Source organism: Dermochelys coriacea, chromosome 1 (genome assembly GCF_009764565.3).
Source record: "Dermochelys coriacea isolate rDerCor1 chromosome 1, rDerCor1.pri.v4, whole genome shotgun sequence".
Taxonomy (NCBI): domain Eukaryota; kingdom Metazoa; phylum Chordata; order Testudines; family Dermochelyidae; genus Dermochelys; species Dermochelys coriacea.
This window is the reverse complement of record NC_050068.2, coordinates 267,696,702-267,713,049: the sequence shown is the minus strand read 5'-3', so window position 1 is coordinate 267,713,049 and position 16,348 is coordinate 267,696,702. Positions and strand designations below refer to the sequence as shown.

Here is a 16,348-nt window from a genome sequence, read left to right as displayed (position 1 = left end):
GTGTAGGATTTGGGGGGGAAAGATGTTTCCAAGTGGGCTCTTTCCCTGTTATATATTTGTTAGATGCTTGGTGGTGGCAGCAATAAAGTCCAAGGGCAAAAGGTAAAATAGTTTGTACCTTGGGGAAGTTTTAACCTAAGCTGCTAAAAATAAGCGTAGGGGGTTTTTCATGCAGGTCCCCATATCTGTATCTTAGAGTTCAGAGTGGGGAAAGAACCTTGACGCAGCCCAAGACCTTCAATTATTCATTCAGTCCAGAAGATACAAGGCTTGTTCACATGCCAGGGACTCGTTAAAAATAACAATCAATGTTAATAATTAATTTATTCCCTAATACTCCCAGTAGGGCCAGTCTGGTTAACAACATAGAATGAGGGGGACATTATGCAATAAAAAAGGATTACTTCTTAATACAGTACAGAAAATGAACAGAGGCCTGAATTTCATTTTTTGTGTATGATCCCTCATGCAGATCACCAAAGAGATTAAAAATCTGAAGAGGCCAATACATTATCTAATAAGCTAAAGCAAACAAAATAAACTACTCCAATAAAATATCTTGGTATTGAGTTCTCCTAGAATTTCTATGCTCTGTTGCAGCTTTCTAAACATACTCTTATTTTAAAAGTACACATTTAGGAGGAATTGGCTAGTAGTTTAATCTCATCATAGGGTGATGACATCAGAATACAAATGTTTAAAATAGTGACAAACCTTGTTGTCATGCTGGGCTTCTTGCTACTTCAGCAAACACAGAATCTGACACGCCACTGTGTATCACCAGTGTAACTCTACTGAAATTAAAGAAGCAACACCAATGTAAAAATGGAGTAATGCAGTGGATGGACTGCTATTTTGGTAAGGAATGTTTTCTTTCATCTTTGACTGGACAGCAAATTGTACACTTTCCTCTCAGAAGTGGTCTAAGTCACTGTGATACAGATCCTCTCCAGGACTACTGCATCTGCTTCAAGTGCAATTTATTCTACCTGAGATCAAATAGAGTCAGCAAATGAAAGCTGCAGCTGGTGCAGCATGCAGTTGCTCACATAATAAAAACAAAAGCTCACTAAAACATAGCACATTTGGTAATACACAGATTGACTACTGGCCCCCATTCATCTCTAAACCAAACTAAAAGTATTACCACTAATATACACAGCCCATAATACTTAGCTATCTTGGGGACCACCTCATAATCCACAGCTCTTCACATTAGCTCTACTGCACAGGGACATTGCAACTGAAGAGAGCCAAGATAGAACTCAAGTGCTTATGTTATGGACAGATCATTTTCAGTTGCAGGAAACCATTTGTGTAACTCCTTACTAAAGGTTTCATAGTAGCAGCCATGTTAGTCTGTATTCATAAAAAGAAAAGGAGTACTTGTGGCACCTTAGAGACTAACAAATTTATTAGAGTATAAGCTTTCATGAGCTAAAGAAGATTAGACCGAGGTAAACCTCCATGTGTTCAGATCAAAATATAAGAGTCACCTTTTAAATAAAGCTTTCCCCAATACAAATGTAATGATAATAATTTAAAAATAACTAACTGACAGAAGTCATCTCTGAAGTCAAGAGCTTATTGGGATTCAAATAAAGGAGAGAAAATGCACAATTATATTAAAAAGGGTGGCAGGGAGAAAGTTTGGAAAGGACACAAACCTTCATGCTTCAGAGCATAAGCCAATCTCTGGCTGAGGAGGTTAGGAAAAAACTCCTTATGGGCATATTATTCCATAACACCCACTTCCAGGTTTCTTGCACTTCCCTCTAAAGAATATGATTCTTCCCTTTTTCAGAGAGAGGTTACTAGACTAGATGGATCACTGATCGAACGCAGTATGGCCATTCTCATATTACAATCAAACTCCCTGGAACAATGAGGCAGCAGAGAGGACACCTTTTTGGCTTTTCTGCTTTTTACATAAAGTTTAGTGCTTAGGTAGCACTTAGTAATATCTTAGAAAAAATGTGCACTGACCTGATGGAGCAAAGGAATACTATAGTAATTAACCTTTATTTATACAGAGCTATATTTATCAAAAGGTGCAGGGACTCTAATCCATCTAGATCCAAAAATCTGCTTTCCTATGCACCACCCCTGCATGATATACAATGTAGCAATTCAGCTATATCCCTTGGGAAGCACTTTGCAGTGAAATTTAACTTTACATATATATATAGAGAAAATCTGCTTTCAGATACAGAGGTGCTATTTCCCCCTGGAGTCAATTTCCGGAGTGCAGGTAACAGAGGTCAGTATGACAGGTTTCAGAGTAGCAGCTGTGTTAGTCTGTATTTGCAAAAAGAAAAGGAGTACTTGTGGCACCTTAGAGACTAACAAATTTATTAGAGCATAAGCTTTCGTGAGCTGTAGCTAAGAGGTTATCAGTATCTAAGAGGTTATCAGTATCTGTCCCTTAAAAGCACAGTGAACACAGGTGCTTAAAACAACTTGTTCCCACTATTTTGTTCAGAGTCTCCTCACTCTCTAAGAGAACGCCCACCCTCCTTTGGCATAGTTTCCAACATATGAGAGAGAGAGAGGGAAATTGTGTCTTTCGAAAGGACTCAGGTGTCATGAGCCAGGGTGGCCCTGGGCTTTGGGATACCTACCATGCTTTAGAGACTAACAAATTTATTAGAGCATAAGCTTTCGTGAGCTACAGCTCACTTCATCGGATGCATTTGGTGGAAAAGCATCCGATGAAGTGAGCTGTAGCTCACGAAAGCTTATGCTCTAATAAATTTGTTAGTCTCTAAGGTGCCACAAGTCCTCCTTTTCTTTTTGCGAATACAGACTAACACGGCTGCTACTCTGAAACCTACCATGCTTTGTGCCTGTCAGGATGAGGAGTTGCAAAGAGGTGACTGGATGGCCTGGCTAGGCAGGGGCTTTTGTGGGGCGGACCCTGGGGCTAACAATCAGGTACATGTACTGAGGTACCTGGCACCAGCCTTACCTGTCTGGCTAACGGGACTGGGTGGGGGCGCATTTTCTGCCTGGCTCTAAATCTGGCCCAACTACACCAATGGCCCAACTTGCCAAGGCCGCAGAGATGGCCCGTTACAGCCCGCGCCACGATGGAAACCCTTCACACCCGGGTTAGCAGGACTGATTTAAAACCACCTGGCAAATGTCCCCGGTGTAGACACAGAAGTGGACCGTCTAGACCTAGGACACTTTCCTTTCCGCTTCCATTAACACCAGCAGCGTCACCCCATCAGCCTCCCCCTCCCCCCCGCACTCAGCAAGGCTGGGCTAGGGCCAGGGCCCCAGTAGTCCGAGGAAAGTCAATGACTCGCCCTGCCCCTCCCCCACAGTCCTTGCACCGGACGCTGCGGGGGGGAAGGGGCGGTGTAAAGGAGTGCGCATGCGTGAGAGAAGACGCGGGTTGGGTTTTCGAGGACGTTAGTGTGGTGACGTGCGTCCGCGGAGCTTCTCCGCCAATCACATCCCCGCTTGTTGGCCGGCTGCCGCGCCCCCTGCGTCGGAGAAGGACAAAGTCATTGAGCGGGGTCGCTATCCGGCCTCTGAGCGGAGGTGCCGGTGGAGCAGCGGAACCTAGAGCGGGCGCCGCCGCCATTTTAGAAGGTGAGTGTGAGTGTCAGTGTCAGGCAGCCGGGCCGGGCCGGGCCGGGCCGGAGCGCGCGGGACTGAGCTTCTGGGTCCTGCTCGGTGCGGGGCTGCGGCCCGGCGAGCGCGCGGCCCCTGCTAACTCCCGCTTCGTCTCCGCCTCTCTCCCCAGGCCGCCATGTTCTCGTCCGTCGCGCCGCTCGCCCGCCTAAATCCCTTCCACGCGCCCCATTTGCAGCTGCTCCAGGACGGCGTGAGGAAGCGCCCGGACCCCACCGAGCCGCCCAGCCCCAGGAGGCGCCTGGCGGCTGCCGCTGTCGCGGAAGGTAAATGGAGCAGCTGGAAGGGAGGCCGCGGTCGCTCTCCTGAGTCACTCCGTCCCGGGGGGTAGGACGGGTTCTGCCCGCCGGAGCTGGAGGGAGCTTGGGCTGCGTGCCGGCCTGGCTGGGGAGGAGCCGCCGCCTCGAGCGGACCTCTCCGCTGCTCTTTGGAGGGCAAGGACGGGCACGCGGCGTGGGAGGCGCGCGCCCAGTCTCGGCTTGTGTCGGGTCCCAGGTGCTCGGGGTCCGATCGCCCCGCGCCCGGGTAGCTCACGGTCACCCCTAGCGCGTCACGCCCGGGGCGACTCTGGGCCCGGCTCTGCCGCTGTAACCTTGGTGCGGTCAGGCCGCAGGCCTGGGTCCCCCGCTTCTGGGAGAGCCAGAGCGGACATTTTCTCCAGTGCGTGAGCCCCTGAAAACTGGGCCAGGTGCTGGGGCACAGGGCAGTGTGGCTGCGGCTAGTTCACAGCCACCCAGGAAAGCGCTGGCAGAGACTACAAGGGCTGCCAGTCATGTATTCCTTCCTCTGGGTATTTCCCTGGCACACACCGCCATAGACTGGGCCCACCAACCATGTCTTAAATCAAAGTAAGGGCATGTTATCTGTAGAAAGTAAATCTCCTATGGCCCCCACCCGAGTTTTTAAAGGGAAGAGGAATATCTTGCTAATAGAGGGAATAGATCTGGCATGTATTGAAAATCCTGCATGACAATTTTTTCTCTAATGCAAACTCCATTTGAAGGATGTGCAAATTCTGTAAATTTTTAAAAATAATTGGATGCAAACTGAAACTCTAGACCACTACATCAATTAATAAAAGTATCATCCTCTTCTCTCTGAATATACTAGCCAAATTTTCAGTGCTTCAGTCATGAGTCTGTGAAATGGCTTTTTTTCTCTCAAGAAATTGATATAAAGGTATCTTCCTAGACATAAAGTGTTGTCAAACTCTGCAGTGTGGCAAATGAAAAATATCTCTATCATGTCATGGCCATAATCTTGTGTGGGTAACAATAGTAATTTAAAAAAAAAAAAATCAGCGAGTGGTGCTTGTATCAAGGAAAGTTTCCAGTTAATAATACTGGCACTTTTTTCTTCATGAGATCTCCATTCTCTTTACAAAGGAGGTCTGTATTACTATCTCCGTTTTATAGACTGGGAAACTCAGTCATAGAGGTGATTTGTCCAAGGACGCCAGGCAGGCCAGAAGCTGAGCTGAAAATAGAGCCCAGGTCTCCTGATACGTGGTCTGGTGCTTTAGCCCAGGGGTGGGCAAACTTTTTGGCCCGAGGGCCACATTGGGGTTGTGAAACTGTATGGAGGGCTAGGTACGAAAGGCTGTGCCTCCCCGAACGGGGCGGGAGCCAGGCTATCTGCCCCCCTCAGAACCTCCAACCCCCTCTGCTCCTTGTTCCCTGACTGCCCCCTTCCGGGTCCACTGCCCCTAACTGCTGCCTGGGTCCCAACCCCCCTGTCCCCTGATTGCCCCCTGGGATCCTCTGCCCCTTATTCAACTCCCCCACCCCCAGGAGCTCTCAGCCCTGTGAGTGAGGGGAGGACAGCAGGTGAGGGGCTGGGGGCTCAGGGGCCAGACAGGACAGTCCCATGGGCCATAGTTAAAATAATGGGATTAGTATAAAATGAATATGCAGCTAAGATAACATCTTTTCTTAAAGAACAGATGGTCTCCTACTTCATTATGTACTTCTCTCCCTTCTTGGTTGCACAGACACTAATGTGCTGCAAAGAGACTAAGGATGCCAGAGAGGGACAAATTCAGGCTTTTCTTTAGTGATGAGTAACTGTGCACCTCACATACTAATTTATATTCCAGGATGTAAAAAAGTGTAATCACCACTTCATAGATGACAGTGGCTTTCCCAAGGCTGCACACAGACACTGGGAACAGAATCTATTGGTTTTGATGCTAGTCAAGTGCACCTAGCATAAGATCACCCTTTCTCTGTCAAGACTATTTTTAAAAGTGAAGTATATGGCTTTTTTAAAATATGCCCTGTATTAGTACTGGCTTATCAGTTCTGTCCTATTATCATTTCAGAGAGGCTTTATTTGGTTTCTGAGGAAATAACTATTGTACCTTTGACTTTGTTCTAATCAAGACTCTGGATTATTCCTGAGAAACTGTAGAGGTGATATTGGTCACAGTGTATTCTTCTGGAAAGCTGTCCCAGACTCCACCCTAAACAGAATAAAGGAAATAACTTAAACATTAATCTTTCTTATGTTTGGAGGCCACTTGATACTGTCCTTGGATCTTGACTTCCTGGTAAACTGAAGAAATGTAACGCTTGTCATTGTCTCTGCTGAATAATTTTATTGTACAGTAACAAAGTTAAAAATACTTAAAGTGTGGCTTCATGTGAAGGAAACATCCAAGAATAAGACTCTGAAAGCATAACTTTGGATGCAAGACTGCTTTGAGTATTTCTGCTTTGGGATAATGGGAATCCTCTGGTAATAGGACTGAACATGCCTTGCCTTTCTGATTGAAAAGGCAAGAACACTAGATAAACTATGGTTTTAAAAAAAAAAAGTACATGCAACCTTTTACATTTGAAATAATTTAAGCTCTTAAACTAATGGGATACATACAATTACAAATGAATACACTTCAGAAATAAGCTGATAAGGTGTATATATTGATTTAAATCACCAGTTTTAATCATACGTTAGCAAACCAGGGAACTTTGATTGACCTATCCTGGTTTAGCATTTGAGTTTTCCTAAAGAGATTAATTTTCATTGGTTGGCATAAGCATTAAAACTTGTTTACTTTTTTTTAAAGTAAATATAGCCTAATAAACTTGATACTTGCTAACCAAGAGAATATACAGTATACAAACTTGCATAATTATGTAGCTTAACATACGTTCAGTCAGTGTCTTAATTTTTATTTTATTATGTTAGAAAATGGTGAATGATGCATTCCTTCACTAGATTGATTTAGTGAGGTGAGAAAAAACAACTTGTGATAGGTCCCAGTCCACGTTTGAATGGAAATTTGATTAATGTAGAAACATTGAAAAACAGCTCTTGTGCCTCGTACTTGAGAGCCCAAGTTCAGGGTTATTCACTGACGTACCTTCCACCTCTTAGGGAGGTGAAGTACAGACCTCACAGGAGAGCGCGTTGCCATTGACTTAGCTTGTCTTCACCAGACCCGGTAAATCGATTCCTGGCAAGTACTTCTAATAAACGACTAAAGAACAGAAGCTACTCACAGGGTGGCATTTGCTGTTTGTAGTCATATTACAGGTGAAATTAGACATTCAAAATCAGGCAGGCTAAAAACTTGCACATTTAATACATTAAAGTAAATAAATCTGTTACATTACTAACTTACGATTCCATGCAGTTTTAGATACAGAAGTTGCTTCTGGTTGACCTTAATTTAAAAATCTGGACATGTTCTGGCTAGTACATTTAAGGACATCTTATTTAAACTTGAATCTTAATGTTTGAATTTGGCCATGTAGTATTGCAGATCTCCAAGTCCCATATGAAAGTAGAGATGCTAAACCCTTTGACCGCACCAATAAGGATAAGGAGTAAAGTTGCAGGGAAGGTGGTGATTGCTAGGCTAAAGTATACTTACTTGCTGGATCCTGCTTTGTGGATCATCGTGGATCATACCCTCTGCTGGAGAGTCTAGGAAAGCTGAAGCTCGTGCAGTTGGAAGGAAAGAGCTTTTCCCAATAAGCCTTAATTGTTACTGCAAGGAAGCTACTTTGCCTTGCTAAGGCTTCCAGTGTGTCCCTGCTTTTGTTTATATTCTGAAGTATAAGAGTGAAATATGATTATCCTTTCACAGCTACCTTCTGGAGTCTTAATGGCAGCTGAGACACTGAACAAAAGGTCATATTTAGGCCAGTTTAAACACAATTTGGAATGGTTTATTGAATGGAGTGAGTAGGGTGGGCCCCTCGGGGAAGGGGCAGGGTAGATCCTGGGTTGCACTTAAATTCCAAAAGTGATCTTGTGCATAAAAAGGTTGGAGACCACTGAACTAGAGGTATTGTTAAACCAGTGAGACTTCATGTATGTGGGTTCTCTTACATAAGCATGATTAAGCACATGTGTAAGTGTCCTTACCAAAGCTGCACTGATTCAACTAACCTGGTCTTACAACTAGTGCAACGTTGTGCAGACCAGGCCAGAGTCCTAACTATCTCTTCAAAAGGCTTTCTTCAATCTGTTAAATTTTTGCTTGCACCTAAATAAAACTCAACTGTAAAGAGTGAGGTGCTCTACTAAATTAAAAACTTTAATATTTGGCTCAATATTTCATTAAAAGGACAAGCTCCCTCAGTGAAAACTTTGACAAATGAGAATGTAAATGGACACTTGCAAGTTGGTAGGCCCAAAACTTGAACTAGCTGCTCTCTTTGGTCCAAAAAATTAGGAATGAAGCCAGGAGCCAGTGGCATATTATTTGAGCTACCCATTAGCCAACTAGTATCTGTCTCAGGGAGATGGACATCATTAAGGCAACCACTTCCGTTTCCAATAATCCTCAAGCATATTAGATTGGATTTTAAACATGAAATACTAACAGTATCTTCTTCACAGGCTTGTACTGTTAAGTATACGAACTTTTAAACATTTTTCTTTCTGATTAAACAGAGGAATATAGCTGTGCATATGGCTCAGGCAGATTCTTTCTCCTTTGTGGCCTTGGTGGGATTATTAGCTGTGGCACAACACATACAGCACTGGTTCCCCTAGACCTGGTTAAATGCAGAATTCAGGTTTGTTTTGCATGTTGAATGTGGTAAAACTTACAAAGCATGGTAATGAAGTGTGATACATGCCTGCTAACAGAAGCTGGAGGAGTAAGTTATCCATCAAGCAAGATGTTCACCAGCTGTGCATGAGGCTTATATAAAAGCATGGTGTCTTTATTTTTTGCTGCAGAGGAATACAGTTGTGAATATGGCTCGCTCAAGTTTTATGCTCTCTGTGGTTTTGGTGGGGTCCTAAGTTGTGGCCTGACGCACACTGCAGTCGTACCTCTGGATTTAGTGAAATGTCGTATCCAGGTTTGTATCTGAAGGAAACAAACTCCAAAGCTTCTTTAACTTACTCTATTTTCATATTTAGTCCAGAGGCTGTATGTTTGAGTTTTACAATGGGTATAGGTTAATACCTTAACACTAGTGCTAGGTAGAAAGAAGAAATAAGCAAGCTTTAAAGTTCTTTTTGGATTAAATAAACATCCGTTGGATTAATAAAAAGAACTTTGCATCCATGTGATGCTGATGAATGGTAGCATAGATGAATATGGGAAACTTCTAACCACTTTGGCTAAAACAAATCTAGGCTGAAATCTCAGTTACAGTTGAGAAACATGCTTTTGAGTAACTCATGGCAAAACTTCATTCAGAAGTTTGCCACCAATTGTCTTAACTATCTTGTGACCAAAGACTAGTGAAACACCTGTGTGAGGGGCATAGGAAAAATGTACCTGTTTCTCAGAATTCTGGAAGTAGGGGGAAATAAAACTACCTTCAGAGTATCTGAGATGCATGATATGCATATGTAAGAGTTAAATGAAAATTAATACAGAGGACTTCTGTGCATGGATACTGGATTGAGTTTTTAATTTGAGCCTTTCTTATGAATAAATGGAAAATGCATAGCAGTTGGAAGCTAACACTTGTGTTAAAATGATACTAAATCTTGGAATTACTTGAGTTCCAGATCGAATTAATGCTTTCATGGTTAGCTATCAATGGTAAAACACGATTAAGTAGACTTGGAAAAACTGAATGCCCGTTCCATTTGAATGTATACAGTATTTACATGGAAATATAAGAATCTAATTATTGTACATTCATTGGTTAATGGTACAACTAAGCAGCTGTTCAGCCAAAGGCTTATGCTCAAAGAGGGAGGTAGATTAAAGCACATCTCTAAACTGCTAGAAATTAGCTGGCTTTCAGGTTACTGTGTGAGGTGATCAGTGTTTCTAGAGCTAGTGGACATATAATCGTGGTAAAACTTCTGAGACTGGGAGAAATGGATGTGAACTTTGTGATGGAGCAACAGTTCCTGATTGCTTAAAGGAACAGTCTTGATATCCTTTCATTTAGAATTGCATGTAATTCAGAAATCTCTATAAACCTCCTTTAATGGTGGAAGTTGATGCATTTTTTGGGGCAGTTGTGATCCCATTATGAAAGATGCAGTGAACTTAACTAGCATTCAGTTAAATACATTATACTTCAGGTGAAGGCATCATAAGCTCTTGTACATGGTTTGGGTTAAAACCACTGCAGTCAAGTAAATATTCATGTTTTACCAAATAAAACCTGCAATTCGTTAAATGTTTTACTTAAAGTAAACTTTCTTCTACTCTAAATAGAGGAATATTCATAATTTCTAAAAGTATGCAGGTAACTGAGCACTTCTGTAACGTTGTACTCTGAAACTGCCTCCATAAAACAGGCTCTAAAGAGCCATCGGATCCTGATTTTAAAATAATTAAAAAGACATGCTTGACACTTCTGAGTTATTAACTTATAAACTGTTCCTTTAGTATACATGAAATCTAGTGTCTTTTGACTTTTTTTAAAAGATCTGTGCTCCACCTGCTCCATCATCATCCCTGTCAGTTTTTATGGCTTTGTATGGCATTTTCCTCCTTTCATATTGCCCTGAGTATCAAATAAGAGAAGCTAATGTCGAGTGTTAAATGCACAAAATCAAGAAATAGTGAGACTTCCTCTAAATCTTTATCACAATCTCATGATGTAGTAGTAGTAGTATTAAATTGATTGGCTTCCTTTAGTATTTACAACAGTAAAGCTAGTCTAGCTCTAAGAACATTACTGAATTGAATACTGGATTATTACTGAAATATCACTCAAATATATTTTCATGAAGTTTGCATCTTCTGCAGTGTGTTCCTGGTATACAGAAGTAAAAATAAGAACAGGAAATAAGACCGAAGGAAGGTGAGGCCTTGATAAGTCTATAGTGAGGTGTGCAACAAGTTAGGCCCAAGATTACTTAAGAATCTGCAGTAAGATTTTTATAATTCATATTTTTGTAGTTTCAAAAAACCCAACTAGTAACTGAAAAATACTACGTTTGTTGCTGAGCAAATGGTGAGGTGTAGGGCTCAGTCTACACTTACATTTTATACTAGCATAGTCATGTCCAGTAAAATCACATTCTTAACTGACATTGCCGTTCTGGCATAACCCTTAAGTGTGGAAACAGTTGTACTGATGTAACTGCTTATTCTAGTTCAGAGAACTGGCATAAGCACAGTTATGCCAGTATAAATGTGCCCACACTTGAAGGGTTGTGTGGAAAGCTATCCAGCAAAATTCCTAATGTAGTCAAAGGGCCACATCTTTTGAGACTGTAGATATGGGGAACAAACAGTAAAAATAACTTGAAATAGCATAATTTCTCACGTCAGTATCTACAGACTGAATTTCAGCTGACAGCAGCAAGCCTAATAATTGTGACTAGTTAACTTATAATCTTAATGGTGGCTAAGGTAATTTAGTGTAGAAATCTGTATCATGGCGCTATGGGAAGAGGGTAGAAAACTTACTGCAGATGGGTGTGTGTGGGGAACCTACCGCCTGTACCGTGTAACTAACTTTCCAATTTGTTTAGGTGGACCCACAAAAATACAAAAGCATCTTCAATGGATTCTCAGTTACAGTTAAAGAAGATGGCTTTCGTGGTCTGGCTAAGGGATGGGCTCCAACCTTTTTTGGATACTCAATGCAAGGGCTCTGCAAATTTGGTTTCTATGAAGTGTTCAAAGTCCTGTATGGCAACCTTCTAGGAGAGGTAAGCTTTAAATTGTCTACCACATTTTTTTTGGAACCCAGTTTGTGTGTTGCATATTTGTGTAGCTAATTCACTTCACTTTACTGTACAACAGAAATACTAAATTCAGTTTGAAAGAATACTTCAGTATAAAATCTTTGGTTCCATTTACATTTCAGGAGAATGCATATTTGTGGCGTACATCACTCTACTTGGCTGCCTCTGCCAGTGCAGAGTTTTTTGCTGATATTGCTCTGGCTCCAATGGAAGCTGCAAAGGTTCGCATTCAGACCCAGCCTGGATATGCTAACACTTTGAGACAAGCTGCTCCGAAAATGTTTGCAGAAGAAGGTGTATGGGCGTAAGTATCTATCATTTTCTCTCTGCTGGAATATAAGAAGTTCTTGATCCTTATTAGTGAAGGAAAATAATTCTTCTGTTTAGCCTTAACAGTGGCTATAGCATTAAGTAAAATCTTCGATGCTTTCTACCTTGTCATATATTGCACATAAGTAGTGAAGGGTACTTTGAAGATTCTGTATATCAAAACAGAATATCAGGAAATCATTACATTGCTAAAACAGGCTGCTGAAGTCAGCAAGTTAATGTAGTCAACATGCTCCTTAGATCCATCTTTGTGGATATCTCTTGTGCTGAGTTCTGCTTGTTAACTTTAGTTTCTGGTAGTTCCAGTCAACTGATATTCAGCAACTTTTTGTTGTACAGTCAAAGATGCTTGAGTCATTGGCATGTGAGAGTAATATACCTGCACATTTGCCTGTGTTCTGATATCAATGGCTGTAGATCTACGTGTCATTTCTCACTATCAGGACTTGGCTGGTATGCAGACATGAGTTATTAACTTGCACTTACAACAGGGAAATGACTACAAAATGGCATCACCTTGACTTTTCTCCTTCCTGTCATAACTACTTATCTTTCTGACAAACACTTGAGCCTGTACAATTGTTTAAGTTGTTTCTTAGTAGATGGCACAAGCCAGAAACACAGCTTCACTTTGCAGGTCTGGCAGTTAGATTTCCTAACTAAAAATAAGCAAACAACCTAGATATACAGGCTGCTGAGATAGTAAATTGGAGCTGCTTTAGTGCCGTCTAGTTTCTTTTCAGAGTAGAATTGCACTCCAAGGTAGGCTAGCATTTGCTACAATTCTGACTCTCTCCACTTTTAAGGTTCTACAAAGGTGTTGTTCCTTTATGGATGAGACAGATTCCATACACAATGATGAAATTTGCCTGCTTTGAACGTACAGTTGAAGCTCTCTACAAGTATGTGGTTCCGAAGCCCCGGAGTGAATGTTCCAAGCCAGAACAATTGGTTGTCACATTTATAGCTGGCTACATTGGTAAGGAGGCCTTTGAATACTGATTGTTCATAGTTTTCAGACACTTCTGGAAGAGTCTTATGTCCTGGGTTTTTACTACAGTCATTCCAGAAACTATAACTGAAAATATGGAGTTTTTCTGATTAGACAGGGAAAAATTACAAAACTTTTGTTAGTAAAAGAATGAGTAGCTAAACGAAAAATGGTCTTGGTTTAATTGATTCTCAACTGAATTATGAAATGCCATGAACATTGCTCTTTATGTAAAGTGCAATCATGAGATCCTTTGTCTCCTAAGCTGTAAGAGGTGCAGGTTTTGGCAGAAGGAGTGCTAGTTTAGCAGAGCAAAGAAAAGCTTGCAGGAGGAAGTGATTACATAATTGACTCCCTTAAATTTGTCAGAATGAAACTCTCTATTTGCACTAAATTTGTCAGAATGAAACTCCTCTACACAGAGGAGACTTACAGGAGCAGAGCAGCGGTGCACAGGACTGCTCGGTTAGCAAATCAGATGGGCATTGACCCACTGTTGGGATAGAGTAGAGATTATCACAAGAGGTGAGGCTTGCATGTGACTGCAGACCAGGGCTCCAAGCCACACAAGAACAGACTCTGTTCTGGCAGGATTTAAGAGCTATGGCAGCAACTTTTCCCTGCTGCATGGCTACTAAGTTGCATAGAAATGTGGCACTGTTTCCATTAGCATGTAACTGCATGTAAATTTCTTTCAGCTGGCGTTTTCTGTGCCATTGTTTCTCATCCTGCTGACTCTGTGGTGTCTGTGCTGAACAAGGAAAAGGGCAGTTCGGCTTCACAGGTTCTTGTGAGGCTTGGATTCAAAGGTAAGAACTTCAACTTGGACAGGAGTTTTTATGTATAATAATCTCTCCCAGTCACTAATGCTTATGCTTTACTCAACAGGGGTATGGAAGGGTCTCTTTGCTCGTATTATTATGATTGGTACGCTGACTGCACTACAGTGGTTCATCTACGATTCTGTCAAGGTTTATTTCAGACTTCCTCGTCCACCTCCACCTGAAATGCCAGAATCCCTAAAGAAGAAGCTTGCTCTAACTGAATAGACAAATCATGGACTGACTTTTCTGGTTGACCAGCATTTAATGAGAAACTTTGCTCATTAAACTTTTATATATTTGACCATGTAGGAAACTAAAATTCTGTATCTGATACAATTATTGGTTGTGCCCTTATCCCAAGTGAGGGTTCAAAAACTTCTGTTGTCATTATCTGTTTAAATAAATGGGAACTAGAGTGATTAGTGTGTCATTTGGTATCATACATGTAAATTTAAAACTTTGCAAGAGCAAATACTGTACCTTGAGTCTTAGAAGCTCTTGAAATGCAAGAACTGGCATCTCATAAAGGTCTCCAAGAGTCTCTCTCAGATCTTGAGAGAAGTGGTAAGCACCATGTCCCTAGCTATATCTGAAGAGCACAAATGTAGTTCTAGGGATACAAAGATGGCATAAACTTGAATTTTGCATTCTAGTGATCTGGGGGCTACTGGCTGATTCCAGGAGGCTGTCCCACAATTTATGGTAGTCTGAAGGAAGACACCATAGCTTCAAGCAGCCAGCAGTCCTGACTGGGAAATGGCAGCCAGGGAAGTGCAGCATAGGGGGCACCCAGTGGCAGTGAAGAGGCAGCATCAGCCACTTACCTCGTAGGTCTTTTTCACTTATCAGACCAGATAATTTATGCTGTCTTGTTGATCAGATTCTGCTTTTGGTGTGGTGCATAATCCATATGATGCATGGACTCTGTATGACAACCACCTATTTCAGTGTTTCCCAACTTTAGTACAGAGCCTTTTTCTCTTTTATCAACCCACCCAGGTGCAACTTCATGGGGGGAGACGAAGGGCCTCGGTCATAGGCCAGTGTCCTTCTCCTTTGCTGTTGCTGCCACTGCCTCATCACCTCACTCACTAAAGGTGCATCAACCACCCACGGTAGCACCCTCTGCTCTAGCACTGCAACTCTAATCCCATCTCAGAGTAGAGGGGAGAACCCATTGGGGGTGGGAGGGTTCTCCCCTCCACTCTTCTGGTGTACTGTCTAGAGGGGAGTTAACTCTCTCCTGTTCTGTTGCTACCATGGGAATGGCAACCAGATTTGATTATGTACATGCTGGCTTAGAAGTACAGAAAACTGCTTTCATTTTATGTATATCAAAGACTATGCTGTACCTGTCAAATACACTTGCTTTCCACTAGCACAGTATTGAAATTACTAGGTGTCTGCTTAAGTAATGCTTTGGGTATTTATTTGGAAGTATGTACTGTTTAAGAATAACAGTCTGGTTATAGACGATATGAATAGTTGTAATTCATTTACCTTTCTATCTAAAGAGATGATGCAGTGCACAATGATAAAATAAACATCCAGCTTGGTTCTTGTAGTGAATGAGTACCTCTTGAAAATTTAATTTTTGTTGTTGTTGTATGATACTCTTCCAAAACCTCAACAGAAAAGAGGGGGGTGAGGGGAGAACTAGCAGAAACTTGGGTCAGTTAAAGTTACTAGCTGAAGAACATGGTAGATATGAGCTACTTTTTTTCCCCTCTAGCAGCTTGAGTGAAGAATGAGTCGCAGGTGAAATCAACATAAAATGTTGGCAAATATTACAAAATATCTCTTGATCACTGGTTAGGAACACATACAATATTAGGATGAATTGTGTAAGTAACTAAGATTAAGGCCAGAAATACATGCTGACTGCCCTTAATGACAAGGATATGAGTGATGGGTAGCACAGAAACAAGTTTTAAATGACCTTACCCATCACTGAAATCCACTGTCATTTTCTTCTCTGAAGACACCTCATAATGCCTTATTCTGCAACCTTACGTATATTGTACGGCTGCATAGGATGTCTGGTATCGGTTACTCCAAAATGCACAATTGTAGTATATCTTTACCAAACTAGGAAGTGCAAGAATAGTTTGAGGTTTCTAAGGTAAATGTACATAGGAATGGCCATATTAGGTCAGACCAAAGGTCCATCTAGCCCAGTATCCTGTTGTCCGACTGGCAAGTACCAGGTGCCCCAGAGGGAGTGAATAGAACAGGGACTCAAGTAATCCATCCCCTGTTGCCCATTCCCAGCTTCTGGCAAACAGGTTAGGGACACCATCCCTGCTTGTCCTGACTAATAGCCTCCATGAATTTATCTAGTTCTTTTTTTGAACCCTGTTATAGTCTTGCCAGAGGATATTGTGATGGCCAAAGAATTCCAAAGGTTGAGTGTGTGGTGTGTGTGTGTGTG

At 42.0% G+C, this 16,348-nt stretch overlaps 1 protein-coding gene, 1 long non-coding RNA gene and 1 other non-coding gene across 3 annotated transcripts; 2 read left to right on the top strand and 1 right to left on the bottom strand.

Moving 5' to 3' along the window:
- Positions 1 to 2,003: 2,003 nt before the first annotated feature.
- LOC122455656 lies at positions 2,004 to 3,200 on the bottom strand. Its single transcript, XR_006274022.1, has 2 exons — positions 2,831 to 3,200; positions 2,004 to 2,617 (listed from the first exon to the last, which is right to left on the bottom strand). It is a non-coding gene; the product is annotated as an uncharacterized LOC122455656 (long non-coding RNA).
- Positions 3,201 to 3,353: 153 nt separating this feature from the next.
- SLC25A3 (solute carrier family 25 member 3) lies at positions 3,354 to 15,481 on the top strand. The gene is made up of 8 exons (XM_038422278.2): positions 3,354 to 3,600; positions 3,755 to 3,908; positions 8,839 to 8,963; positions 11,557 to 11,736; positions 11,895 to 12,076; positions 12,909 to 13,081; positions 13,792 to 13,902; positions 13,982 to 15,481. Exons 2-8 carry the CDS (start codon positions 3,761 to 3,763, stop codon positions 14,140 to 14,142), a joined length of 1,080 nt encoding a protein of 359 aa, XP_038278206.1. The 5' UTR covers positions 3,354 to 3,600; positions 3,755 to 3,760; the 3' UTR covers positions 14,143 to 15,481.
- Positions 12,329 to 12,568, top strand: LOC119850239. Its single transcript, XR_005290777.1, has one exon. It is a non-coding gene; the product is annotated as a small nucleolar RNA SNORA53 (small nucleolar RNA).
- Positions 15,482 to 16,348: the final 867 nt, after the last annotated feature.

Coding starts and splice junctions, on each gene's coding strand:
- SLC25A3 (XM_038422278.2), top strand. CDS start 3,761: ATGTTCTCGTCCGTCGCGCCGCTCGCCCGCCTAAATCCCTTCCACGCG. Junction 12,077..12,908: donor GCAGAAGAAGGTGTATGGGC/GTAAGTATCTAT, acceptor TCCACTTTTAAG/GTTCTACAAAGGTGTTGTTC. Junction 13,903..13,981: donor TGTGAGGCTTGGATTCAAAG/GTAAGAACTTCA, acceptor TTTACTCAACAG/GGGTATGGAAGGGTCTCTTT.